The 25,795-nt window shown below is 41.9% G+C and overlaps 1 protein-coding gene across 2 annotated transcripts in view; it reads left to right on the top strand.

Annotated features, from left to right (window-relative positions):
* Positions 1–25,795, top strand: part of NEGR1 (neuronal growth regulator 1) — an 813,801-nt gene that overhangs the window by 678,643 nt on the left and 109,363 nt on the right. Inside the window, exon 7 of one of the 2 annotated variants that reach the window (XM_077905039.1) lies at positions 24,507–24,641. The exons of the other annotated variant lie outside the window; for it this stretch is intronic. Within the exon in view, the coding sequence (XP_077761165.1) occupies positions 24,507–24,622 (116 nt within the window). The 3' untranslated portion in view covers positions 24,623–24,641. Of the gene's footprint in view, positions 1–24,506; positions 24,642–25,795 lie in introns of those variants that run through there. 2 annotated transcript variants of the gene reach the window in all.

Here is a 25,795-nt window from a genome sequence, read left to right as displayed (position 1 = left end):
ATCCTTCCTTAGAGAATTCCAATTATTAAACGTAGGAATGAAGGAAACAGAAAGCCACCATCAAAACACCTTAGTAATTATTGCTGCAGGTAAAATCTGACGTATTTTAAAATAAGTGGAACAATTTTAAATAGAAACAGGATATTTCATAACCTCAAAGTATCTGCCCCAAAATATGTATTAATTACAGCGGTGACCTGAACATATAGTCACAAATTGTTCGATACTCTACCCTCTAGAGGTGGAGTTTAATTCCTCTCGCCTTCATATGGACTGGATTTAGTGACTCGCTGCTAATGAATGGAGTATGCAAAAGCAAAAATAATAACTTTACAGTGGAGATGCATGATAGAAACTATTGGAACTCAGCAATTAAAGTTAATGTCACCAGTAGTAAGATATATTGATATAATGTATGGAAGAGATATGATCAAAAGAGAAAGGGGCATCGACTCTGTGGTATTTTCCCCCAAAAATAGATATTTAGTCTAATCATGAAAACACATCAGAGAAAGATAAATTGAAGGACACTCTGCAGAGTGTCAAGCAGTACTCTTCAAAGTGTCAGGGTAATGAAAGACACTGAAGGAATATTACAGGCTGAAGAAGACTAAACAGACAGGGAGACTGAATGCAACATGGTACCCTCAACTGGATCTTGGTATGGAAGAAGAATATTAAAGGAAAAACTGGGAAAAATCTCAAAAAAGTTTATAGTTTAGTTGATGGTGCTTTATGAATGTTAATTTTTAGTATTAATAATTATAATGACTATTGGTAATTGATACTTGATTATTGTCTCGTGGCTCCATAAGATTTTATCTTAGTGGGAGCTGGCTGAGGGCTATATATATGGATTCTCTGCTCTGTCATTGCAACTTCTTTTTTTTTTTAAAGATTTTATTTATTTATTCATGAGAGAGGCAGAGATACAGGCAGAGGGAGAAGCAAGCTTCATGCAGGGAGCCCGATGTGGGACTCGATCCCCGAGGGATCACACTCTGAGCCAAAAGCAGACACTCAACCGCTGAGCCACCCAGGCGTCCCTGTCATTGCAACTTCTGAGTCTAAAATTATTTCAGATTAAAAAGTTAAGAAAATGTATGTCAAAATAAAGACTTTATTGAAGTCATGAACAAGTTAATTTTTAATGGAATTAAATAATTAGAAAGACTAGAGAAACCTGATCAATATTTTCTTTCTTCCTCATTTTGATGGATGTCTTCCACGTATTTGGCATAACTTCCAAAACTGTCTGAACTTGACATCCCCCCATCCTGTGCCACCTCCGCTAACATTCATTTGGAATAGAGCCAAATTTCCCTGGTTTCCCCCATACTTAAGAACCAGCAATTCCAAGTCCTCACATACCAACTCAGTAGTTAAGACTCTGCTACCTTCCATTCTGTCTATGATTTCTCTCGGTTTTTCACACAGTCCTCAAAGTGGTTGTTCTTCACATGTGCCTGCCCAAAGGTATTTGTGTCTTTCAAAAGGAAATGTAGGAGATGAACTCTATCTACCTTAAAGAACTAATTCTTTAACTTACAATCAGACTTCACAGCATTTAAGTGTCTGCAGTGGGGTGGGGACAGTCTTTCCTGAATTCTTCAATCCATAGCATGTTTCTAAAACCATTCAAACCCATAGCTTTCCTAATTGAACGACTTTTCATGCTTTGCAAAATGTACTTTTCACATTCCTATTCATTTCATGTAAAATAAAGATTATACAGCTGCCGAGGTGTTTTTATTTTGCTGTTTTACACATCTGTTGTTCTGTACTCCTTCTTATTAGGAAGATTTGTCACCATATGTAGTCGTAAAAAAAGGACATGAGAAATAGGTTAATTGAACATTTATGTCCACTTCCGAAACAGGATATATATCCCTCCCTGCATGTTTGTTTTTTTAACTCTCTCTTTATGTTTCATTTCCCGAGTGGGGTTTTGTTAGTGTGAGTTTGTGTGCGTCTATTCACTTGTGTGTATAATTAGGAAATGACTAAACTTCATTTTCAAACATTGTCATTAAGAGGATAGAATGATAAGTTGATACACGTTAATGATTTTTTTTTCTTAGAATTTTGTGTATATCCAAGATAATGTGTGCACCAGGATTTATACATTATCGTAGTAAATGCTTCTGGAATTGCTAAGTAAACCATAACATTCAATTCGACATAATGGCTACATCATATTAATTCTTCAGAGAGTCCCGAAATTCTCTCCTATCAACTAACTAATAGAGCGTTGTGGGCCTCTTTCTTCAGCAAACACTTCCCACTTGCTGTGTGGTCATTCTCTTGAGTAGACAATGAGAAGATTGTCTCAGGCACATAAGGCAGGAACGTTTTCAGAATATTACATGGAAATATGTAATGTGTTTCAAAAGCTGAAATCCAGCAGGGGAACCCTAGGTTTCAATGCAATATAGAGACTGCTATTGTGCATTAAAGTTTGATGAATCTGGGCTTTCAAAGTTCATCTAAAAACTATTTTATTTTCATTTAAGGGGAAGAGGTCTAGCAAGTACGTTTTATAGTACATTAAATAATATTATCTAACTATGTATGTCAAGTTCAGAACTCTGTAACATTTTTCATGATGTAGTCATATCAGGTAGGAAACGAACTATATTTATATTTTCTTGGATTACATGACTTCATAGAAAATACCTTTTACTAAGTTTATTGGCTGAGATATAAGAACATTATCAAGTAAAAAGCCAACAAATCTGGAAGAATGTCTCCAAGATATCATCCTCAGATCTATGTATTACTAATAGTCCAGTGAGGGTAAAGGATATTTAAAGATATTCTCAATTCTTAGCATTCCCGGGAGCAACAAAGGGGCACCAGAAATGATTTCCATCAAAGACAGAGTGCATCCGGTCTTAGTGGAGAATATTTGTTTTCCTTTAAGGTGTATCTTTGTTGACTTTCTTAGGTCACCTCTGAAGGGAATAGAATTTGGCAACATATTAAACCTCAAACATTGAGGCTGACTCTTCCTATGCTGTGTACATACTAAGAGGTATTCTTGTCAAACTCTCGGTCCTGGTCACTATTTAGAGGAATGGGTTAATTTTCTCCTTCCTTGTGGACAGAGAACAAATATAGTTCATCTTTACCTATAGATCCTTTGAAAGAAGCAAACATTCTAAAAATGTCTGATCTTATGTAGCAAGTGATATCATGAACCAAGATTCAGGAAGGAAATTCTCTCTCTCTGAAGCAGGAAGGGTGGCATGGCATGTGGGCATCTTCTTCCCCTGGCAGACATTGCTGATCAACCTTGGCCCTATTTGCTATTTAACCAATCACAGCCTCCAGACATCCGCCACCGACCATCAGAGTCGGCAAGCAGGAAATACAGATTTGCTTAGAGATAGTTGAGAGTGGCTACTGTTTAAATTGGGGTATGATGTAAAATAAGTGTCATCTGTAATTCGAGAGTGACGGGAATGCAGAGCAGCAATATTCAAGGAGGGCCTCTCAATCCATTACTCAAAAGGCTAGTCACTCTTTGTCTCAAATTGAATTCCAAGTGGCTCCTCCTCATCTATTAGAGGGAAAATCAATTCCTTTGAAAGAGTATACTTTCAGAAGGGATAGTAAAGCAAAACTGCTGAGAACTTTCAGGGTAACTTCTTGGAGTTTTTCACCAGAGATACCGAAAAGATCTTAAGTTAAAGATTCTTGGTTTCCTGGGACATTGGTGCTCCAAAGCGTCCTCTTTAAATGGCTCTACATGCAGGACATTTTTGATTCTGGCAACCTGCTTGGTGAATCCAGGAGCCCAATGCTCAAAATATATGTTGTAACTAAGAGAAATGATAAATTAGGCTGTGAGTTTTTCCTCTTAGGTTGGCCAGATACTTTTACCAAAAAAAGGAGAATAATGGGGTCTGTGAAAGAGTCCCATCCCAGAATAGAGATTTAACACCCCATGTTGTATTTCTTGGAACTTGAGAACAATAATAGGATGCAGGAGGGTGAGAAACTCCAAATAACAGATGATTTTCTGGCTGCAAACTCTTCACCTTTTGAACAATTAAGTGACTCATTCTTCCTTAACACACAAATTCTCTATCTTGAAAACTAAAGAACATTCTCTCCCCAGGCTGAACAGGTCACTGCCTCATGGATAATTAAATGGCCTCCGCTAACTGAAGTACTAAGGGAATAATACAATTGTTTGCTTTTATATTAGTATTCCATTCTTTAAAAATATTGTCTCTAATTAGCAGCCTAATACTGCCTAATTAGCAAAATAATATGATCTACAACTAACACTTGATTGACACCTGCCTCATTTATGCTTGATTAGTGCCCAGTTTTTCAATAACAGAAGAAAATTAATATTCTCAAAAGGAAGCCTTTTTAGGGCTAAAAAGTTAAGTAAAGTTATTTATATAATGATAAAACATTTTTTATTTGCCTACTCTAGCATCTAGTATGTCTGAAAGGCATAAAGATGAAAGCTAAACAACAAAATTATTTTTATTAATTCTCAAAAGTATTAATTAAAGCAATGAATCCTCATTTAGGATGCTGACTTGGTTATTGCAATAAAAAGTCCTTTTTCGCAAGCCTAATTTACTATTAAATCTTACTTTTAAAATGTCCTGTGATGAAGATATTCAATAGTAACAAAAGGAAACGTGTTAAATAAGGAAAGCAATTTTGTACCAAATTAAATGCAATTATTAGGCGCATGCTAATAGTATAAGGACACTTGGGCTATATCTACATACTCAAATTTGAGTTCAGTCAAATAACAAGTAATCTTGAAAACCATCAGCTGTCAAACTTTTTTTGGCAGATTAGCTTGTGTGAGCAACCACAGTCTTAGGTAAAATTTTTAAAAACTATGCACCAACAGATGTGTTCATCTCTGTTCAATTCCTACAAAAGGATCAAACCTTTCAGCAATATATTTCAGATGGCTTATGTCTCCACTATGACTTAAAACTATTTCCATTGTACCATTTCTTTTCAACCTTTTCATCCGAAAGTTTTATCTTTGAGTTAGATTTCTTCACTGATGACACATTCTGATAGCGTCTGGCCTACTTCTACAGCTTAAAGAGTGTTCATTAAAATGAAATACATTAACATATAAGCCACAGACAGGGAAGATGAAATTGCCTTAAATAACTACCGAGGAAGTAGGTGTAAATGAAAACAGTTATAAGTTGAAAATTAATTCAGGCATTAATACTTTGATACCAGGCGGATTTCAGGCTAGGCAGTTAATTACTCATTTTGAAATGCTTGAAATAACCTCATTATTTAAAGATATAGGAAAATTTAGAGATGAGACTGGTCATTCAAAAAAGAGGGTAAGTGTAAAATATAAGATACTATGGCATATGCTCTTAAGAAACATACCCTATGGGAAGGAATGTAGTTCTAAATATAATCTTATTTCTAGAAAGTATATATACTCGGTAGAATTTTTAATAATAGGAGTAAGAAAAGCAAAGCAGGAAATTACATTATAAGTATATGTAATTTTTACAAGCTGACTCAATTCTTATGTAGAAGGATATCGAACATACATAAAATCTGTGTTACAAAAAGATAAGAATAGAAATATTACTGTGTGTCCTCATATTTAGGTCAAATGCAAAGAAACATCTTTTCCTGATAATGCTAGTTTTCTGTGTTGTCAAGGAATCAGGGGAGTTTCCATTGCTGAATTCTCCTGAGGCTGTGCTGCAATATAAAATGCATTTTTTGCCAATTTATATGCAGTGTAGTCTGAGAGAAGAAGAAGGAATATCTGTGATTGAAGATATACAAGTTTACATACTTTTAGCACTTGTTTTGCTCTTATGCACATGAATGTGAATGAGTTATCTTCAAGCTCCAAATTCTTTCAATATGAAAGAAGGTACGTATATTTTTAAGGATCTTACAGAAGGAATAGTCATGGTCATCCGCCTGGGATGACCAATGGACTTTATATCAAGTGTGAAATCAAATCAATTTGAGGTGTTGCCTGGAGCCTAGTACTGAAAGTTTGGAGACTGCCACCCTGGGCAGCAGAAATGAATGTCCAGATAAATTAACGATGTCCACCACATGCTGGAGAAGGGAAATTAGCATATGTGTTCTTTGCCCTGATTTAAATTTTTATTCGATAGCTCACTAAACAAAGTTAAGTAATTTGTCTAAGATCTTAAACATGAATACGTACAGAAAAGGACAACACCTCAAGTTTCTGGCTTTCTAATCTTTCTTTTGTATATTACACTGAATATACCTGAATATGTGCTCCTTGTGTACTTATGCTTGTGTGTGTGTGCACATGTGTATGGGTGTCTGGATATACCTTTAAAACACTCAGCCATAGGGGTGGCCCATCAGGCAATGTATTTCTCAGTTTCTCTTTTTCAGTATTTATTGGAAAGTAGGCAAAATGTGTTTGAAATTTCCTCAATAAATTAAGTCATGATTTTTTTTTTTTTAAATTCACGAGTGTCTGTACTGGGATCTGATCTATTCTCAGAAAGGTTCAATGTTCAGATTTTGTAATAAGATCACTGTGAAAGAATAATGTTACAAATTATAAAAGAGAATGCTTGCACTTTTACATGGAGGTAGGAAAAATCCCATTGACAATCCTGATGGAGTATGCAATATCATTTAATTAAGTACTTATAAACAATATCTATAAAAATTCTTCTTAAGGGCATAAAATGTAGAGTGCCATACTATGGTATAGTAAATTCCTTTTATAATGCCGGGCTCTGCGACAACATAATGCCCATGATGTAGGCATTCGATGTTATACTCAGAGAGATGTATTATACACTTAAAACAGTAGGCACATATGTAAGGCAGATTTCATGGCTTTCCTCGGTGGTATATTTCAGGATCCTAGAAAGGGAATAAAATTCCCTAAATTCTTTCCCACATGCTGATTGTTGCGCTTAATACTGCAAGTAGATTTTCCTGTACCATAGAAAAGTACGGTCCAATTTCTCCTACCAAGCTATTTGGAGAAAGAGCAAAAAATGGATGGCAAGGGGCTTATGGTAGTCTAAAGACCTAGAATAGAGGCTGACCCAGGGATACAGAGTATCATACAGAAAGGGGTAAAAATTTGTGAGCTCAACCAGTGAGTGTAGTGTAGATGTCCCATATCTGTGGTCACCATGTTCCTGCATAAAGGGCTGGATTCAAAAAAAAAAAAAAAAAGTCACGTTCACAGCAGTAGACAAAGCAATTGGGTCATTAGCAAAAAGTCAGCTCCAGGATCCTGATAGAAGCAAGTGTGAGCTCGAGCCTAGAAAGGTGTCTTAAAGCCATGATTGTTCTAGGAAATAGCAGCTCCAGGTCTTAGGAGAGGAAGGAGTTCTTAAGGACCTAGCGTAGCAAGGCCCAGACAGTTTAAATGCTATGACATTTATGCATAAACCTCTGTGAAAAAAAAAGCTGTGAAGGACTAGGAAGGTCACCTGGCCATGAGAAGGAGAAGAATAACGATAGGTGGAGAAGTTCACATGTGGAGAAGCCCGGGAGCTCCAGACAACACACACGGGTGGCAAAAGTTGGGGAAGCCAAAAGAAAAATTCGGACTAACTGAGCGCTCCACCATTTGGCCTTGGAGAGGAGAAATGATTGTCCCACAATCCTGCTACGCTCACGGAGGAGCAGATAACATGTATTATAGTTTGATTTACTATTTTACTAGGTGAGTGAGGAAGGGGGTGTCGCTTACTGGGGACATCCACAGGACTCCTGCTTTGGGAGGGGGCTGTCTGCATCCCGGCGTACAGGACACGAGAGAGCCTGTGGCACAGGCCAGGCGTCCAGGCCATAGATTCCAACCGCGATTCGCTGGACGCTTGCTGCGTGCCTGGCACCGTCCTAGAGCCTGAGCTTTCGGTGGGGGGCAAAACCGACCCGGGCCTTGCCCTCATCCACTTAGGGCTTTTGGAATAAGTAACTGAAATAATCCACCCAGCGCCGTCCCCCGCCTCAGTGCATGGCCGGGCAAAGCCACGTCCCCTCCCTGGGTCACGGTTTGCCGCAGGCCAGCCAGCTCGGTCCCGAGAAAGGATTTTAGGGACGTCGGACCTAGATCGGGTTCTTCTTTCCTTGTGGGTATAAAGGAAGGCTTTAGGATCATGTGGCTTATTTCAACCCGTGAGATTCTGAGCAGCCTGGACGTGTGGAGCCAACACGTAGACGGGGAGACGGCGAATGACGCTCTGTCCCTTGCCCCCCAGACCGATCGGCTGCTCTTCTCCCAATGGTGGTGGAGTAGCCAGCGGGTGACCCTGAGCTCGGAGGCACATAGAGACGCCCGGGCAAGGCGACGGTGAAGTATTTGCTGCGCTGACTCCTCGAGATCGCAGGCCGCTTCCTCCTGCAGCCTTGTCTCACTTGTCCTGGGTCAGCCGGCGCGTTCGAAGGCCTCAGACTGGGCACGGCAGGTGGGCTGTTCGGCAGAGGCCGGGGACCCAGTAAGTACTCGGCGCAGGCTGCCCGTGGCTCTAGACCCCGAGGGTGTCTCTGAAAAGGTTTGGCTGCTTCGTGTGGTGTCCAGGAGGATGAAGTTTTTCGACATGTGTCTTAGTCCAGGCGCTCCTCTGCCCTCGGTACAGGGAAGCTCTCAACCTCTCTGCACGCAGGCTCCTATGAAATGACTAGCTTCTTCTTTTATTTAAATCACTGTACGTTGACAATATTTGCTGTACCAAAGGGGCTCATGTTATTCAGCTCTACAAAGTCGCAAATAATATATATTTGAAAACAAGTGGTAGCTGATGTAAGCACCAGATGGCTCAAACATAAAATCAAGGGAGCTGCTTTTAGCTCTACCCCAGGGCTCTTAAAGCCGCCTTCTCAGTGCTCCTTTATATGTTGTAGTTTATTTCTGAAGTGACAATAAAATTGGGAACAGCAGAATGGAAAGGAGCACCACAGCCTCGGCATGTTTTAACAATCTGCTATGCATATGAGATGAAACGTTGCCATCACTAGAATCAACAACATCTTGACACATGATTCAAACGTCAAGAATATCCAAGACTGTAAGATGTCTTTGAAACAGTGACAAGAAGCTAAAGTCAAATCCAGACTGGAACCCGATGCCTGAAAGGATCTTGTCTCCTGTCTCCTGAAAGTTGAGAGATTCCAGAGCACAGCTTCGGCCTCGAGGGACCAAGCTCCGCGGGGTCCATCCTTCCCATCCTGTGCCCCTGCCCCATGGAGCGCGCCTCCCCGAGCGGGCAGGTGTGTCACGGCTGGGCCCAGGGCCGCGGGAACGTCCAGCGTGGCCCGGGACCACAGGCCCAGGAGGACTGTTCTGGTTATGTTTTGCTGCATGATACATTGCCCTAAGTTTATCAGCTGAAATATTACCCAGACTTCTCTCTTCTCAGTTTCTGTGGGTTCGGCCCCCAGGTGTGCCGTAGCCAGGTGCTTCCAGCTTGGAGTCTCTCACAAGGTGACCGAGGAGGCCGGAGTCACCCGAACCTCCACGACTGTGGAGGATTTGCTCCAGGATGGCTCAGGGTGCTTGTTGGCGGGAGGGTCTCGGCCACTTGCCGTGTGGGCTCCTCATCAAAGTGGGTGAGGGGCTCGAGACTAAAGCTGCAGCGGCCTTTTAACCTGCAGCAAAGTGACCCCCAACCCTGCTGCCCCACGTTGTTGGTGAATCGCCCCAGCTCTGGGGCGATGATGTGCACCACAGGTCAGCCTCCTGGAGGCCACCCCGAGGGCACCTGCCGAGAGGCCGAGGCTACAGCACACCTGGCAGGACAGAGTTCCTCCCTGGCCCCCATTTTCTTCCAGGCATCGATTTTCCGAGGGGTGTGTGCGGTCCTCGCTGCTGTCTGGGACCACACTGATGCACATGAATATCCTACCTACGAATCTCGTGTGGTCGAAGTATCTTTCACTTGATATAACCTTTCTTTTTTTTTTTTTTTTCTTTTTTTTTTGGTGATGGGCCATCCTTGTTTGGGTCCTTCTCCAAGAGATACTAAAGCTGCAGAGCTGTGACTCCAGTTTTTAGAAGACCTCCTCCCAAACAAGAGAGACACAAGAATAGACCGTGAGTGGCAGAAACAACCTCTCCCCTTTCCACGCCAGTGACTCCTAAATTGCAAAATACACCTCCTCTCATTTCCAATTAATTTTTCCCCAAACAGATATTTCCCAGTCCGTCGTCTCTGTGTCTTGACAAATGAGCAAGTTAGATGGACAGTATCAGACAACAAGGGAAGGGATTGTTGCTTCGGATTGGCAGCGAGATGAAGATTTAAACAAAGACGCGTAGATGAAAAGAATAGGAGAGCTATTCAAAAGCGATTTTTCCACCTCTTACTTTAGATCTATGAAAACATCAAAAACATCAAAACACTCTGGAAGGAGGGAAGTTGGCAGACACAGTTGTTGGTCATAATAGAATATTTGTTTTAAAAATATAAGCAACGTTAGCAGTGATTGGAGTGTCAGACCAACCTGCCAACTTCCCTCTAGTTTTTTTTTTTTTCCCCCAACTTTATTCTGGTCAATCTAAATCCGTGGCCTGATTGACTGGTAGCTAGAAATGATTTACAGAAGCAGCCACCGACAGAGCGCTTCCTTATACAGACGGGCCTGATAACAGGTAATGGGGGTCTGAATGCGTAACACGCTTGTCCCCTCTGTCCTGTCCCCTCTGTCCGTCTTTTTGACCCAGTGATACCGAAGGCCGCTCCAGTTCATCCTCAGGACTGTGGCTGAAGTGCTAAGCGCATGGGCTCTAGGGTCCGGGCACCCTGGATTTGAAGTGTGGCCATGTCACTTCCTTTCTGTGTCACATTGGGCGGATGGCTCCATTTCTCCATTTTCTTCTTTTTAATAATGAAAATAATAATAATAATAATAATAATAATAATAATAATAATAGTAGTAGTAATAATAATATCCACTTCCCTGGACTGTTCGAAGGATTTAAAAGGGTTAATATGCTTAAAGCACTTAGAACACTGCCTGACAGTTAACATCCACGCTGCTAAAATCACCATCTTAAAAACTTATCTGCCTTCTTTGTTATCTGGAAGCGATTAATGTCTTCCGGCGTAGGTAATATCAATTCTATTTTTTTTTTTTATCAATTCTATTTTAACGACTTTGTCCCATGAGAAAGCAGGTGCCGTCATGTATGTTTGTAGTCTCAGCACAGGGTGTAACACTTGGCACATAGCAGGCACTCAGCCTTTGGGGTGAATGAATGAACAGATACGCTCAGTAATTGTATCTTTATTTATTTTATTTTATCCTTCACTGTGAAATTTTCATTTCCCCTCTGTTTAATGAATGAGAATTTCTGGGAATTGTTTTTGCCGCAAGCATTCTTTATTTACACGAGTAAGAAAATTTTGCTCAATTTACCTTCATACCGACTCTAACCAACCCTCGTCAACTAACTTTGCGTGAACACTACTGACCCAAGAGCTGTTATGTTAATTCTTTTTTTAATCTTTAAAAGATTTCTTTTCTTAAAAAAAAAAAAAAAAATTCTTTTCTTTTTGGTAGTTTACTCAGATGCTTATCAGATCCAAAGTCCTCTTCACGTTGGTGACCACGTGATCCGTAGAATCCCCATCTTTTCAAGGTGGATTGCATCGCGGCTATCCTATGTTCCGGTGGCTAACTTCACAGGCAGGGGAAAAGCAAATGATGTCGAAATTGCATCGCTAATCAGGACCCCAAATAGAGAAATCTATATGAGAAAGTAGCTGTAGAGAGAGAGTCCATGCTTACCAACCGTAACATCGTGCCTCAGTGGGCCACTTCTGGACACACAGCTCGAGGCACTACTCCCAGGTGTGGGCTCCGCCCGTGGAGGCACCTGCCAGGCCGCCTGCCCCGTGTGGCTTCTCAGGCTCACGGGAGACACAGGCACGGGGACATTTTTCGTGAAATGAATCCCGTTTACAAGAGCGCCACACCTCCCATCCAATTAAAAAGGAAAGGCGAAAAGTAGAGGCAGGAAGATGGCAAAAGAGAGACAGAGACCAAAAAAAAAAAAAAAAAGGAGAAAGAGAAAAGATACCGAAGGCAGCAAGGCATCCAGGACACAGGGGCTTAAAAGGGACAGTAGGAGGCCGGAGTCAGCAGAGGGCATGGGCTCTTGAGGGCCTCTAATCACCTCCAGGCTGGAATAGTTCAGGAGAGATTTTCTTTTCTGGAAGAGCTGCTTGGCGGTTGCCGTGGAAACCAGCACAGCTCAAAGCAAAACGCCCAGAAACGAGAAGCAGGGCCCGTGCGCTTCTACCCGGTAAATATGAATCGCTCTTGGTTCCTTCTGGGAACCGGTCAAAGAGGGACAGACGGACCCCGATCTGGGGCTTTTGAGCTCATTCGGGGTTCCCCACTTGGGCAGGGCACCCACCCACGATGGGCTGGCCCCCCTGGGTCAGACCCAGGTCAGCAGGGCCTAGGCCTGGGGCGGCCCGAGGGGTCAGGTGTGGGAGCACCTGCAGGGATGGAGCCGGGCCTGACGGCGGGGGACTCGAATCCTGACCCTCTGACGTCTGGCGTCAGCTCTTGCCCTTCTCCAGGCTCCTGCCCCCTTCCGGATTGGAAGTTCCCAGGCCCGGCCCAGGGCTGCCGGGTTCCCACGCCGGGCGGGATGGAGTCCCTAGTCTACCTCCTTCCTCCCAACCTCGCTCGTGCCGTGAAGTAGATGAGTGTGAGCAGAATTATCGGGGAGACCCACTGGCTCAGGCCCGCCGGCCCGACTGCCCCCGCCTCGGCCACCTGCCCCCCAGGCTCTCCGTAGACAGACGACGGTGACAACTCGAGTGCTCACCGGGTAACGTGTCTAGAACGTATTTAAGTGGAATTAACGATTACTAATGTTTTTTAGTGTCCGGTAGGTCCCAGGCACCATCTAAAATTCTTACAGAAATTATTTAACTCGCACAATGGCCTTAGGAGGCGAGTCGTTATTTTCTCCATTTTGCAACCAGGTGGATTGAAACCGAGAGAAGGTACTTAGTGCGGTCAATGCTCCCCCCGTGAGACACCCGGAAACTTAGATAAATGAGCCCTAAGCAGATAAGCCCCTGAGAACACGCCGGTTCAGCGGACGGTAGGGACAGTGAGTGAGCGACGAGAGAGGGAAGCCCACGCATGAGAGGGAGGCTGAGGACTTACTGGATTTCCCAAAAAAAAAAAAAAAAAAACACCAAAAACCCAAATAGGTAGAGTCACAGATAAGGTTGTTTGCCGGCCGTGACCCCAATGTGGGCACCCCCCTCCCCGTTCAGCTGTGGGGAACCCAGCAAGTCAAACAAATGAGGCACGCTGGCTACGCCGCGGCCCTGACTTCACACGACGCCTAGACTGTCCTGTGGCTCGGGTCACTGACCACCCACGCGACCTCCCCAACCGGAGCTCTGCCCGCATCACCCTAGACTTCCATCTCGGACCAAGAGAACGACCTGCCTCACTGCAATATGGGACCTGGGGCCAAAGCCAGCCGCACCTGGGACTCTCACATTTTTAAACTTTAATTTTCTCTGCGTCTATCAAAGGTCTGGGTACGAATAATATCTTCTAGAAGATCCGGGCCGAGGAAGATCTCGGTGCATGGAGCTGGAAACCAGCTTGTTCTCTAAAACCAAACCTGACTCAAAACCATATGTGTTTCCTTTACGTACACGTGGAGGATCGTGCGATTAGAACCCATTTCTGTCCAACTCCTTACACCCGCCTGCCTTATCTGTCTCTTCTTCCTTCGTGATAATGAAACATTTTGCGATTAAATGCAGGAGCATAGGGATCCCTGGGTGGCGCAGCGGTTTGGCGCCTGCCTTTGGCCCAGGGCGCGATCCTGGAGACCCGGGATCAAATCCCACATCGGGCTCCTGGTGCATGGAGCCTGCTTCTCTCTCTGCCTGTGTCTCTGCCTCTCTCTCTCTGTCTGTGACTTAAATAAATAAATAATAAATAAAATATTTAAATGCAGGAGCATAAAATACAGAAAAATCATCATATGGTCGGGGCAGCAAGGATCTTGGTCAGACTTTACTATTTCAGTTTGCATAATAGTAACTGCTTCACTCCTGCCAAATTGTTTTAAGAAGTCTTAAAACAAATTTATATGCCCACGAAGCTAAAACTTCCATTTGGACTCAGTAATAGAACTCCTCTCATCCTGAGAACGTATTTAGACTATAACCTTGGATGTTTGCTTGGAGGCTGTGAGTCACTACTCCTCACAAGTCCTCCTGTTCCAGCAGATCTTACGGGGTTGTCGCAAGTGCATAGCATGTACGTGGTGTCGGGGTCACCCCAAAACACTCACACGTGAGCAGAGGTACCCACACATTTGCAATCGTACGCATGTTCTTTCTTTTATCTAGTAAGCAGGTATGGAGTATCGAGTGCATGCCTGGCAGTGTCCTAGGCACTGAGAATACATCGGCAAAACAGGTAAATCTCCTGCCTTTGTGATGTTATAGTCTACCTGGAAAGGGAAAAAAGTGTTTATCGTATCAGGTATGTTCATATAAGACACATGTACCTGTCCCTAGATACACTCATGCACATATATGTATGTATACACACACTTACCTTACACTGTGCTATATGCAGATATATGTATGTGTATGTATTTGCACTTTTTAAAGTCGATTTAAGACAAAGTAGGAGATTTTTCCGAAGTCGGGTGTGCTCCAGAATTCACAAGGTCAGACTTTGGAATCCCAGGGGAATTGCTTGTGGAGTCCTTGATCATTAGTGACTTGCTCTCCCTGCCGCAGGTGGTGAGGGCCAGATGTCCTGACTGGAATGGAATGACGGTAGCACGTGCCCTGGCACGCTACTGGGAAGACTTGGCTCTCGTTGGTTTGCCGCTTCGGGCCTCCTGTTGTCGGAGAGGGCATCGCAAAGGTTTCTCTCTTCTTCAGTGACCCTGGATTGGGAGTGGCAAGACTGGGTCTCTGATCCCATCTCTGTGACCTACCGGCTGTACGAGCGTTAACGTATCCGTGTGGTCCTCATTCTCCTTACCTCGTGGTGAACCAGTAGGATCAGGATAGCCTTTGCGATGGCTTCAGGCTAGTGTCCTCTGCTACCAACCAGAATCATTTACCTCATTACTTTGCTGCTGAGAGAGCACATCACGTCATACCCTCTTGGCGTCTCGTATTCCAAAGAGCCCTGCTCAGTGTAGACTATGCTGTAGCTAAACTAGTTGTTGGCTGACACTGAACCTGTATGATGCCCCCTGTGTGGTTGTCTGTCGCCAGCTTCGGCCAAGCACGTAGTTCGAATGCGCAAACTCGAGCTTAGTATGTCAGAGCTCAGGGCGTTCTCCCCTTGCGGGTGTCCGAGTTACATGACAGATTCCCCCGACGCACACTCCGGAAGCACCCTGCACTCACTGATCGTCCTTACTATAGTGTAACCCATGTAATGATTTTGTTTTTATTTATTGCCAACCCGTCCTACAGTATGTTTGCAGAGAAGGGACTGTCTTTTCCGCCACCAGGTCAACACAGCTTGCGTAATGTCCAGAAAACAGACTGCATTCGAAAGGTGCATTAAACAGAAATTAAATGAGCCCCTAAGGAATCCCATGTGGCAGTGTGGCAGTGATCGGGTGACGCTTCTCCAGGAAGGCCTCTGTGGTCACCTCTCAAGGCTTTGCCCTTGGCCTTTGGTAGGTTGCCTCACCTGCTCCCTGGCAAGCCTGGTTTTCTGCTAGCACTGGTCCCCCCGGAGAGCTGCATCCTTGCTACGCGGCTTCCAACAGAGCATTGGTGCGACTGTAGTAGCACGTCTCCTGCCAGCCTATTCTGTTCCTGCTGTTCCACGTAAGACTTGTGCTTATCACCTGACTCAAGGAAGCAGCGACCGTGACCTCCCTCAGTGCCCGTAATGGAGCTCCCATAGCATCCTCCTCTATGAAAGAGTTTGTCACTGTAAACCACGTCACACTGGCCGACAGGTGGCCTCGTTTAGCACATCTTCAATGGAGCCAATATTTGTCCTCAAGCTGCCTTTTATTGCTAGTTTTCAGGGATTATTTCTTCTATTCTGCATTTGTTTACAAATATATTGCCTAAGTAAGGGCTATGAATAGCTAGAGATGAAGAGATGTCTTCCGTGACATCAGAAATGTTAGATCTTGATCAGAGACAAAGGACACAAAAATGGCTATCTCCCCACTTTGGGCCAGTCGCTACACCAGGCATCTCGTGTTGGTTGTTCCACGTGAAAAACCCATCTTATCTATAATCGTTAACTTGTAAAAGGTCGTGAAGCTAATGCATGGCGGACACTTGAATCCATTTCTGCATGACTCCAAGGGTATTAAAGACATACCTGGCGTGGCTCAATCTCAGTAATAGCGTCAATTTGAATTCATCAAACTCCCTTTTAGATTTAACAATTCGCACTGATGAGTAATATGCTAATGCAGTGAAGTGGGTATCTCAAAGTATCTGGTCATTTGCCAAACCCTTGGAGATCCCTGTGCCAACAAGAATCTGGAGGCAATCAAGAAAAGCCATTCCTCCGTACAGTCAGTCATACGTGGAGAAGGGCTGGACAGGGCTCCCAGGCTACAATTCCATCTTAGAAGTCATCAAGATTTTGTAGGTTTAAGACAATAAACAGTTCAACTCTTAATTACCAGGCGCCTGGGCCCTGCATTTCATTGCATGACGTCAATACAATGGACTTTTATAAATATATTGATGGTATATTTTATAAATTTATATTGATATAAATATGCCAGGGGTTAATAGTCCTCTTTTGGGTTCTTGCTGTATCCTTAATTACATCCCCTTTATGTGGATTTTTCCTTCTAACTTGTATTAGGGAGGAAGCCCAGTATGTCTGCTGAGGGCTGGGACACTTATTATTCTGTGATTCTGGGAAACATGTTCCAGAAATAACATTGTACACTCATCAGACCGTTTCTGGAGATTATCTGTATAATGATGAAAGCCACACAGTCTCTGGCATCGCAGTGCCATATAAAAGAGTTGCTAAAACCCAACCTTCCTCAATGGCCTCTGGAGTCAATATTATTTTTGCTGAAAGTTGGTAGTTTCTGTCAAAGAAGTCTGGGACAGACATTTCAATCCGTGGTCATCCATAGCATGGACCAAAATTCTTCCGAAACTCTTCCCTCAAAATCTCATCCAGTAGAGATCTATTGCGGAGCCACTGTGACTAGAAGTCTAGGAAGTTATTTTTTCAATATCGTGGTAAGCATACGAATGTGCCACTTGTTGTTAGTGCCCCTTTGTTAACACAGAAGACATTTTCCTCCTTCCGAACAGGCTTTGGGTGGACTGAGAGAATATTTTGTATCCAAAGACGTAGTTTTGATAAGGTTAAGTACAGACCGTCTCTAACTTGTGGTGGTTCAACTTAAAGATTTTCTTTTTCCTTTACGATGGTGCACAAGCAATACGCCTTCATTACAAACCTTACTTCAAATTTTAAATTTTGATCTTTTCCCCGGTTAGGAGGCTTCCTCCTGATGCTGGGCAGTGGCAGTCAGCCGTGGGATCACCAGGGGAACGCCCATAAGCGTAAACCCCTTCTGCACCTGCACAGCCATTCTGGTTTTCACTTTCAGCAGACTATCCAATAAATTACGTGAGATACTCGATACTTGATTATAAAATAGGCTTTTTGCTGGATGACTTGCCCAACCGTAGGCTGACCCGGGCGTTCTTAGCGTGTTTTAGTAGGCAGGCGGGGCTAAGCTATGATGCTTGGTAGGTTAGGGGCATTAAATGCATTTTTACTTATTATCAAATTATGCTGGGTTTATCAGGACATACCCCACCCCCTTCATAAGTCACCCCCAACATTTATACCGCCTTGGGACATTTACCAGGATGTAACAGACATGCATTTTTTTTTATTTTAATTTTTATTTTTTTTTTAGTTTCAGGTAGGGCTTTGTCTTCAAGTGGATGCTGGAGGTACACAAACATAGATACTTAAATCAACCCTCTAATGCTTATGCCTCCGTGAGCCCTGCGTTATCCTATCACATCTCACATATCCACACTCAGGTATCCGCAAGCAGTGACTCCACGTGGGATATTCCTTTCACTAGGCCCAAAGTTTCTCCTCCCAAATAAACGCAGACTAATTTTGTGCACGTGTAAAGTTACTGCGTGTTGGTCATTGAGGGCAGCTAATGTCAACCTGTGGGCTTCTTGTTGTAAACATTTGGAAATGTTGTTGCCACTGTTGGATTGATAGAAATGGTTTTTCTTAAGAGGAACATGTTCTAAAGTTGAATTACCGGGTAGTCTCTTAGAATAACACCAAGTGTTGAAAGTGCTGTGATGATTTTAAAGGTCATTTATCATAATTTCAATTAAAAAGTAAGTTCGCTTTTATAGAGCCACGTGTATTTATTTGCCAGGCAGTTTTTGTGCAAAGTGATTTATCTCCGCCCTCACTGCAGCGTGAACTTGTGGATACATCACTATCCCCAGTGTATTAAATGTGCAAACGGAGGGGGTGGCGAGTGGCTTCCAAGTACTGCAACCAGGATTCGTCCTGGGTCGGTTTCCCCCAGAACCTCCATCAGTGACCACTGTGCTCAGTCCCCTTCTTAACCACAACCATGTGATGGAAGCAAAAACAGCCCAGTGACGTGTGTGTGCAAATCGTTATAACTTTCTTAATGATATGCTAGAAAAGTGAGAATCCAGAACTTGAGGTAGGGTCATACCACCTAGGGTTGGCAGAGGGGGCGGGGCCTGTCCTCTGACTGCCGAGATACCGCGCGGTCACTGATGTCACCTGTTCACAGATGATGAACATTCTTCTCCGGAGGCAAGAGTGTGATGCCTGCATGGCCCTCCCTGCACAAAGTCTCCGCTGTCCGGGTGCCTAGCAGCCTGACCAACAGGCTCGGGGCCTCCCCCATAGGGGTAAACAGGAAAGGGTCACCTTTTTTTTTTTTTTTTTTTTTTCTTGACCTCCTATGTCCAATCTACTCGCAGTCTGCCTTCCGTCAGCCCTAACCTTGGTCGTTCCTGGGCAACGTCTTCTTCATTCTCCTGTGAAAATGACATTGCTTCCACTCCACAATGTTGGAAGTCAGAGCTTTCAGAGGAAACCATGGCAACCAAAAGGATTAATTTCTGCCGTGTCTCAACACACAGTCATGCTCTCTCCCCACGGTCTAGAAGATCACTCACACGCGTTATGGCTGTGTCATAACGTACAGATAGAATCATCCAGAAACCAAATATGAACTCCAAAACACACAGAGGTGCAGGGGGCTGGTACTAGACAATCCTAACCACCTACCGTGGGTGCAGGGTGACAGATGGGACACAGTGAGGCCCCTAGAAGGGGCTGTTACACGTGGCTCCTCCCCAGAGCACCCTCTCCGCCCTCAGTACCTTGCTTTAATAGCATTTCCTCCTGTCCTAGCCCAAATCACATTTACTAACAAAGTCAAATCTTGTTTTACCCAATACCTCCTTTTTTTTCACATAGAATGTTGAAAATGTCCTTCTTGGTGAACTTCCCTTCACCTCTGTTTTATGTACAATTAAACCGCCTCTTTGGCGGGGCTGGTCCCTGCAGGGCTACAGTTGCCCACGATGACAGATGCTGCCCTTAGCCCCGGAGCGCTCCCTCCGATTCTCCACATAATGAGACACGTAGGAGAGTCTCACTGAGGACTTTGACTGTTGCTCATCAGGAGAGCCCACTGCGCACCTCCTGAGGAAAATCTCACACTCACAAGTTGATTACTAGTGCAGTGGAGCAGCAGCTCACGTCGGATCCGTGTCCAGCATTCTTAAAGTCAAGGGATATCTGGGGTCAGACTACCGTGTTGCCAGAGGGGGAGTTTACAAGTTCAAGATTCCCCTCTGATTGGGTAACCCGGTTGTGATAATGTCCTCTGAGCTGTTTGGAGGACAGACCCTCGGTGGCACCAAGGCCTATACAGAAACAAACAACTCTAGTTGGTGTTGGCTGAAATATGGGGACAAGATTGGAAAACCATGTGTCATAAACCATTTTTCTCCCATGCAAAGCCCCATATGATAGGAGCCTCCATTAATTAAGGTTGAATTTGCCTCTCTTCCATTTTTGGTGACACAAGCCACTCACTTATTAGCTGCCCCTAGCAGAAAGACCCTATTGTCGGGAAAGCTAGTGCTGGTAGAGAGTTGTAAGAGCCATCACATAGGAATGTCCTATTTAAGCAATTCTAGAAATACTGCAAGTGAGCAGGCTGTTTCTTCCGGGAGGTGAGGAAATGGAATGCTAAGATCCTCACCCAAAGGCTTTCCCATCTCTACTCCTTATTCGCTGTGTGTTTATGAGCAAAATAGTTGACCTCTCTGTACTCCAATATCTCATCTGTAAAAGGGGAATTAATAATAGTATGCATCTCACAGGGTTTTGGGGAGAAGGAAATAAGTCAATCCATGTAACTGTGTCTGGCACATAGCAAGAGTTCAATAAATGTCAGCGATTGTAATTAATATGATAATAATAATTACTGTTGTTATAGCAACTGTTCACAAAGTTGTTCCGGAAAGATTAAATCAGTATCTGAAGAGTATAAGAAAATCTCTAGGAGCTTTATTGGCTCCAGCCAGCTTCAACTCTTACCCAAACTGTATTTTAAAGTAATAAAATATCATTATTTTATAGGAAAAGAACTTGGCTATATTGAGTAAATGGGGTCATTCAAATTTGTTTGACAACAGGAGGAGAAGTATATTTTTAAATACCTCTGTGTATGTTAATACTAATGCCTATAATTTGGCCCCGTTTTGAAATTGAAGTGTGTTCATTGTCACCAAAATCGTAATCTATACATTCCTACCCTTACTTAAACCAGAACTGTTAAAAAAATACTTTGGATCCTGTAGTTATCTTTTAAAATCCAGCACAATTCCCAAATAATTACCCAAAAGCATGATATATTAACCTTTTGAATAAGAAAAAAAAAATCAGCATCCACACACTAGGTGGAATTTTGTTATTTACATATTTCCGCTACTCCTGATATTCTCCATCTTTGCTTCTCCTCAGTAAAGTTAAATCTCCCCAGATGCCAACAGTCTACTTAATTTTCTCTCCAGTGATTCAGATACCAATTTTTCCATTCACTTCTATAAGCAATAACAGAAACTACTGCTGCTACTCACTCTCACTTGGTTGTTTATATAAAGGATCTTTAATCCTACCAACAACCCTACAAAGTAGGAGCTATTATCTAAATTCAATAAATGAGGACACTGGGGGGTTGGAGAGATTCATTAGCATGCTCACCATCACGCAGCTGAATAATGGCAGGTTTGAGATTTAATCCCAGTTTTATCAGGCTCCTTTTAACTTCCCAAACTATCTTGCTTCAAGAAATCTAGCTGACTCTCGTTTTCCTCAACCCTCAGCACCAGCTTGCCTCACTCTTGGTACCTTGACCTCATTTCCTCTGCTTTCTCTTCTGCTTCCTGCCCATCTGGCCCTATGGATGACCACTTATTATTTTATAATTTGGAATCTCCAACTCAGTCAGCTTCTCTGGTCCTGAAGAGGTTTTACATAAAATTACCTCATTAGGGCGTTTTCCTATATTTTGGCCTATGTGGGAAAAATATCTTGTATTGACTACAAAATTAAATTATGTATTGACTATGAAACTAAACTAAATTATGGAGTAGATGCTACATGCAACATAATTTGTCATGCACTAAACTCCTGTATTCTTTTTAAAAACCCTTTCTAGGAGACAATGTGGCTTTACATAAGTAATTTAGCTCTACATAAGCGAGCACAATGAAGAGCTTGGTTCAATAGGATAGCTATTTGTTTCTACATCCTTCCACTGAGATGAAGTTGTTGTTGTACGCCACGCCATCTTTTTCAACGAAGTCTCAAATCAGCAATAAGAATTCAGAACAACAGAAGCTAAACAGTTGAAGAAATTAAAGTTCTGTTGTCCAAATTACTGAACATAGAAAACTCTGTTCACAGTCCTCCTGAATTTAGTTTTCCTGTGGACACACATTCTGATTAAGCTTCTACCTCAAAAGTCATTTTATGCTTTCATTTTGCTTTTGAATTATAAAATCCTTTTATGTGGGTTATACACTCCTGATGTATATTAATGAGATTTGCCATATTGCATTAAAATAAGTTTAACATAAATTTTCATTATTTTTAAAGGAGATTTTTTTAATAGGACAAGAGCATAAAAATGTTTGGGGGTTTATGCCAGCCTAACAAAAGAGTAGTTTTTAAATTAGAACAGTGTTTCTCTATGATTTTTTATTTCGAATTTTAATTTTCTATAAATATTGGCATTTCGACATAAGGATTGAATGTGCTAATATTTTAAAGCCCTACATTATATAGTCCGCAGGCTTCCTGAGACCAGGTTTCATTAACTGCTATAATCCTACTATCTAGAATATTGCTTAACACATAGAAGGGATTGAAATATTAATGGTGAATACATATATTTATATTTCATATATATATATAACTGAAATACAAGTATATCTTGTATATATAAGATATACAATCTTATATATAAGATCTCCTTAGAGAAGGAAAACAGGAATATTTCTGCATTTTTAAGTAATCTAATGCAGAGCTGTAGAAAGGTTCCACTTCTCAATAATACCAAATCACATTGTCAGAAGAATGACTGGGACTTTGGAATTTTCAGTCATGGGTTGTTACCTGAGTAATTATTTGACTACTTGAGAATGTCTCTCTCCAAAAGTTTACATTCCCCCATCCCAGATCTTTTGTAACCTAAGCCATAATCCTTGTCAACTGCCCTAAACATCTTGCCTGGTCCATTAGCTCAGAACACTCAGGAAAGGACCCAGGAAATCAGCCGTGCAGACCAGGACACACACAGACTTTAATTACCCAAATAATAGACCCTCCCAAAATGTGTTTTGCAGGTTCCATTTCATAACTGTTGTTAAATTACGGTTTTATTATTCAAACGAGTAGCTGAGCTAGATGGTTAGTGAGTTCACTATTGAATGGAATTGAGAATTGCCATAGCTTTACCTGTGGAAGAATCAGTGAAAGACAACAAGAGGCCCAATAAGGTTAGCAAGTTAAAAAAAAAAAAAAAAAAAAATTTGGATCTCTAACATCTTTTGTAGGTTTTTGGGTACTTAGCTGAGCAAGGTGGGAATTCTTGCTCAGAGATATGATTTTGTGTGAAAGTCTCTGCTTTTACCTCTCACAGCCACACTCACTGTGTTTGATCATAAGAATCTGAACTTTATTTATTTTTACTATTATGGGACATACTTATTAACTCAGTTAAAAAGCAGCAGGTTACCTGTGTGTATTTAGTACTGAAGAAAGTTCTCCAACCACTGTTATTAGAGTTCCTCAAAATGCCATGTTTTCCCAATATTTGCATTCTTCCTCATTAAAAATTATTCATATACTTTAGGATTGCTAATGATGGTGTTTAATCTTTATAGTACTATTATTTTGTTTTGGGGTGTTTTTAAGAGTTTATTTATTTATTCATGAGAGAACACAGAGAAAGGCAGAGAAATAGGCAGAGGGAGAAGCAGGCCCCATGCAGGGAGCCCGATGCAGGACTGGATCCCAGGACCCCGGGATCATGACCTGAGCTGAAGTCAGACGCTCAACCACTGAGCCACACAGGCACCCCTTTATATTACTATTACTTTGATGATCACCACTATTTAATACTTGAAATAATCCTATTAAAAGTTAAGTTAAAATGGAAATCTTAAATAAAATTATTTAAAATGCCATAGAGTTTATTATTCATTAGATACTTGCTGAAAAATTATATTGATAGACCAAGGATACAGTTAATGCTTTAATTATGCTTACACTATAGCCAGCGGTGCGTGTAGGTATGCAAATATATTTCAGGTAATTAAAAATGCGTACATGTTTGTGTATATGTGTGGTGTGTGTTAACTTTTTACATAGAGACATAAAGGCAGAACATAATTGGTCCTTTAAATGGCCAAATTCTGTAGATATACTTGTAAAATAGGAACTGTATCTTCAGAGGCATTTTTAGGTATATGAATTTTACCCATGATTTTTATTTTAAATACATACTAAGAAATAATAACTGGTTGAATGAATATAGGGAGTGGCATCAGCTTTCTTAGAAGTCATATTATGTGCAGGTTTTAGTGTTTTTCTGGAAGGAACGCTTGAAAACTTGCTTGAGAACCCTGGGGCTGGTCCTTAACCTTTGCACAGCGAAAGTTGATGCTCCAGACCAGAATGGGAAAGGACTCCTACATGTTGGCTCGAAGACGGTGGTGGGGTGTTGTGGAAACCCCAGAGACTAGACTCTGTTCAGTGGTTTCCATGGTCAGGGAAGCCTTCAAATGAAAGACCTCCTGTGTATATGTTGCATGACTGTTGATTGTCTCATGAGTGTTTGTCTTTTATGTATGATTAATACACAAAATGTTTTTCTTTTCTTTCCTTTTCCCTTTTTGTAGAAATTATTGAGCCTACTACCTCTAGTCCTGTCACAAGTCCAGGTCAGTATCCACATACATTCACAAAGTATGTTTGGGTACTTTCTCCATTAAACAAGACCTCTGCATTGTCGTAGAAATAAACCGATTGGAATATGGGCCGCATGCTTGCGGCACCGCTCTAATGTCTGTTACTTGTCCTTGTCTATCTGTGATTTGTCCTCCCTTTAGATTTTGTGATCTGACCCCGATCTGAGGCCAGTATCTTTTACTTCATTCTCCAGGGCTTATGCACTAAAATCTGTGTCACGTTGTGTAATAGTTGCAAGGTGATTAGTTTCTACAATATCTTTGCAAACAGAGCTGCAGAGAGTGCACAAGATTTTCTGAGTACCTATTAAAAAACTATATACTTTGGTTTGGTATCTCATTGTTATAAAATCATTATGAAACAGGACAGCGTTTAGTGCTTCTAAGGGGAATAACTGAGGGAAAACCTATACTTGCACTCTTGGAATATGATAGTGGGAGATTTTGGTCTCTTGAAACTGTCAAATCAAAGGACTTATTTCAGTTGTGTTTTATTTTCAGATTGTTCCTAATTCAACCACAAATACTCAGTCTGAAAAGATAGCCCATTGCTATAAGTGTGTTTTTAAGTGTTGTTTTTAACTGTGAGCATTTCTGGGTGACATGAAATCGAGATAAAAGCTATTGATATTAGAAACAACCTTTATCTTGTTATATAGGAATTTAGCAGTTCATTTTGAATGTTGGCTGCTGGCTATTTAAAGAAGAAAGTGGAGCTGCTAAAGTTATTTAGCTTTGAAAAGTTCATAGGGATTTCTTGTAACTGCTGAGTTAAAGGATTTGTTGATGCTGCCTACCCATAAAGAGGTATAAGTTGGTTAAATAGTTGTTTCTCCTCTCATTCCAGAAATGGCTCTAAATTTTAGTCTAAAACAAGATTTGCTGATCTGAGAAACTGAGTGTTTTAGAAATGAAAAAAAAAATTCTATCTCAAATTGTAATCAATCAAAAATGCTTAAAATTACTTTAGATGATTATGAATTATCCCCACCCCCTGAATGAAACAAGTTTGAGCAAGTCTATGATTATGTATTTAAAGAATCTCATATTATAACACTTTCTGGTCAAATTATAGAATACGTTTCCATAACCTCTCAAACCAAAGCATATTTGGAAGTCTATTTTAAATTATTTCACAGTTGATGCATACAGGGTTTAAGTTATATGGTTAGGAAAACTTCTCCCTCTCATGGATAGGTTTAATAGCCTCCCAAGTTTGA

This window comes from Canis aureus, chromosome 8 (genome assembly GCF_053574225.1).
Source record: "Canis aureus isolate CA01 chromosome 8, VMU_Caureus_v.1.0, whole genome shotgun sequence".
In the NCBI taxonomy this organism is placed as follows: Eukaryota; Metazoa; Chordata; class Mammalia; order Carnivora; family Canidae; genus Canis; species Canis aureus.
Note: the sequence above shows the minus strand (reverse complement) of the source record. Positions and strands in the feature narration are given on the sequence as shown.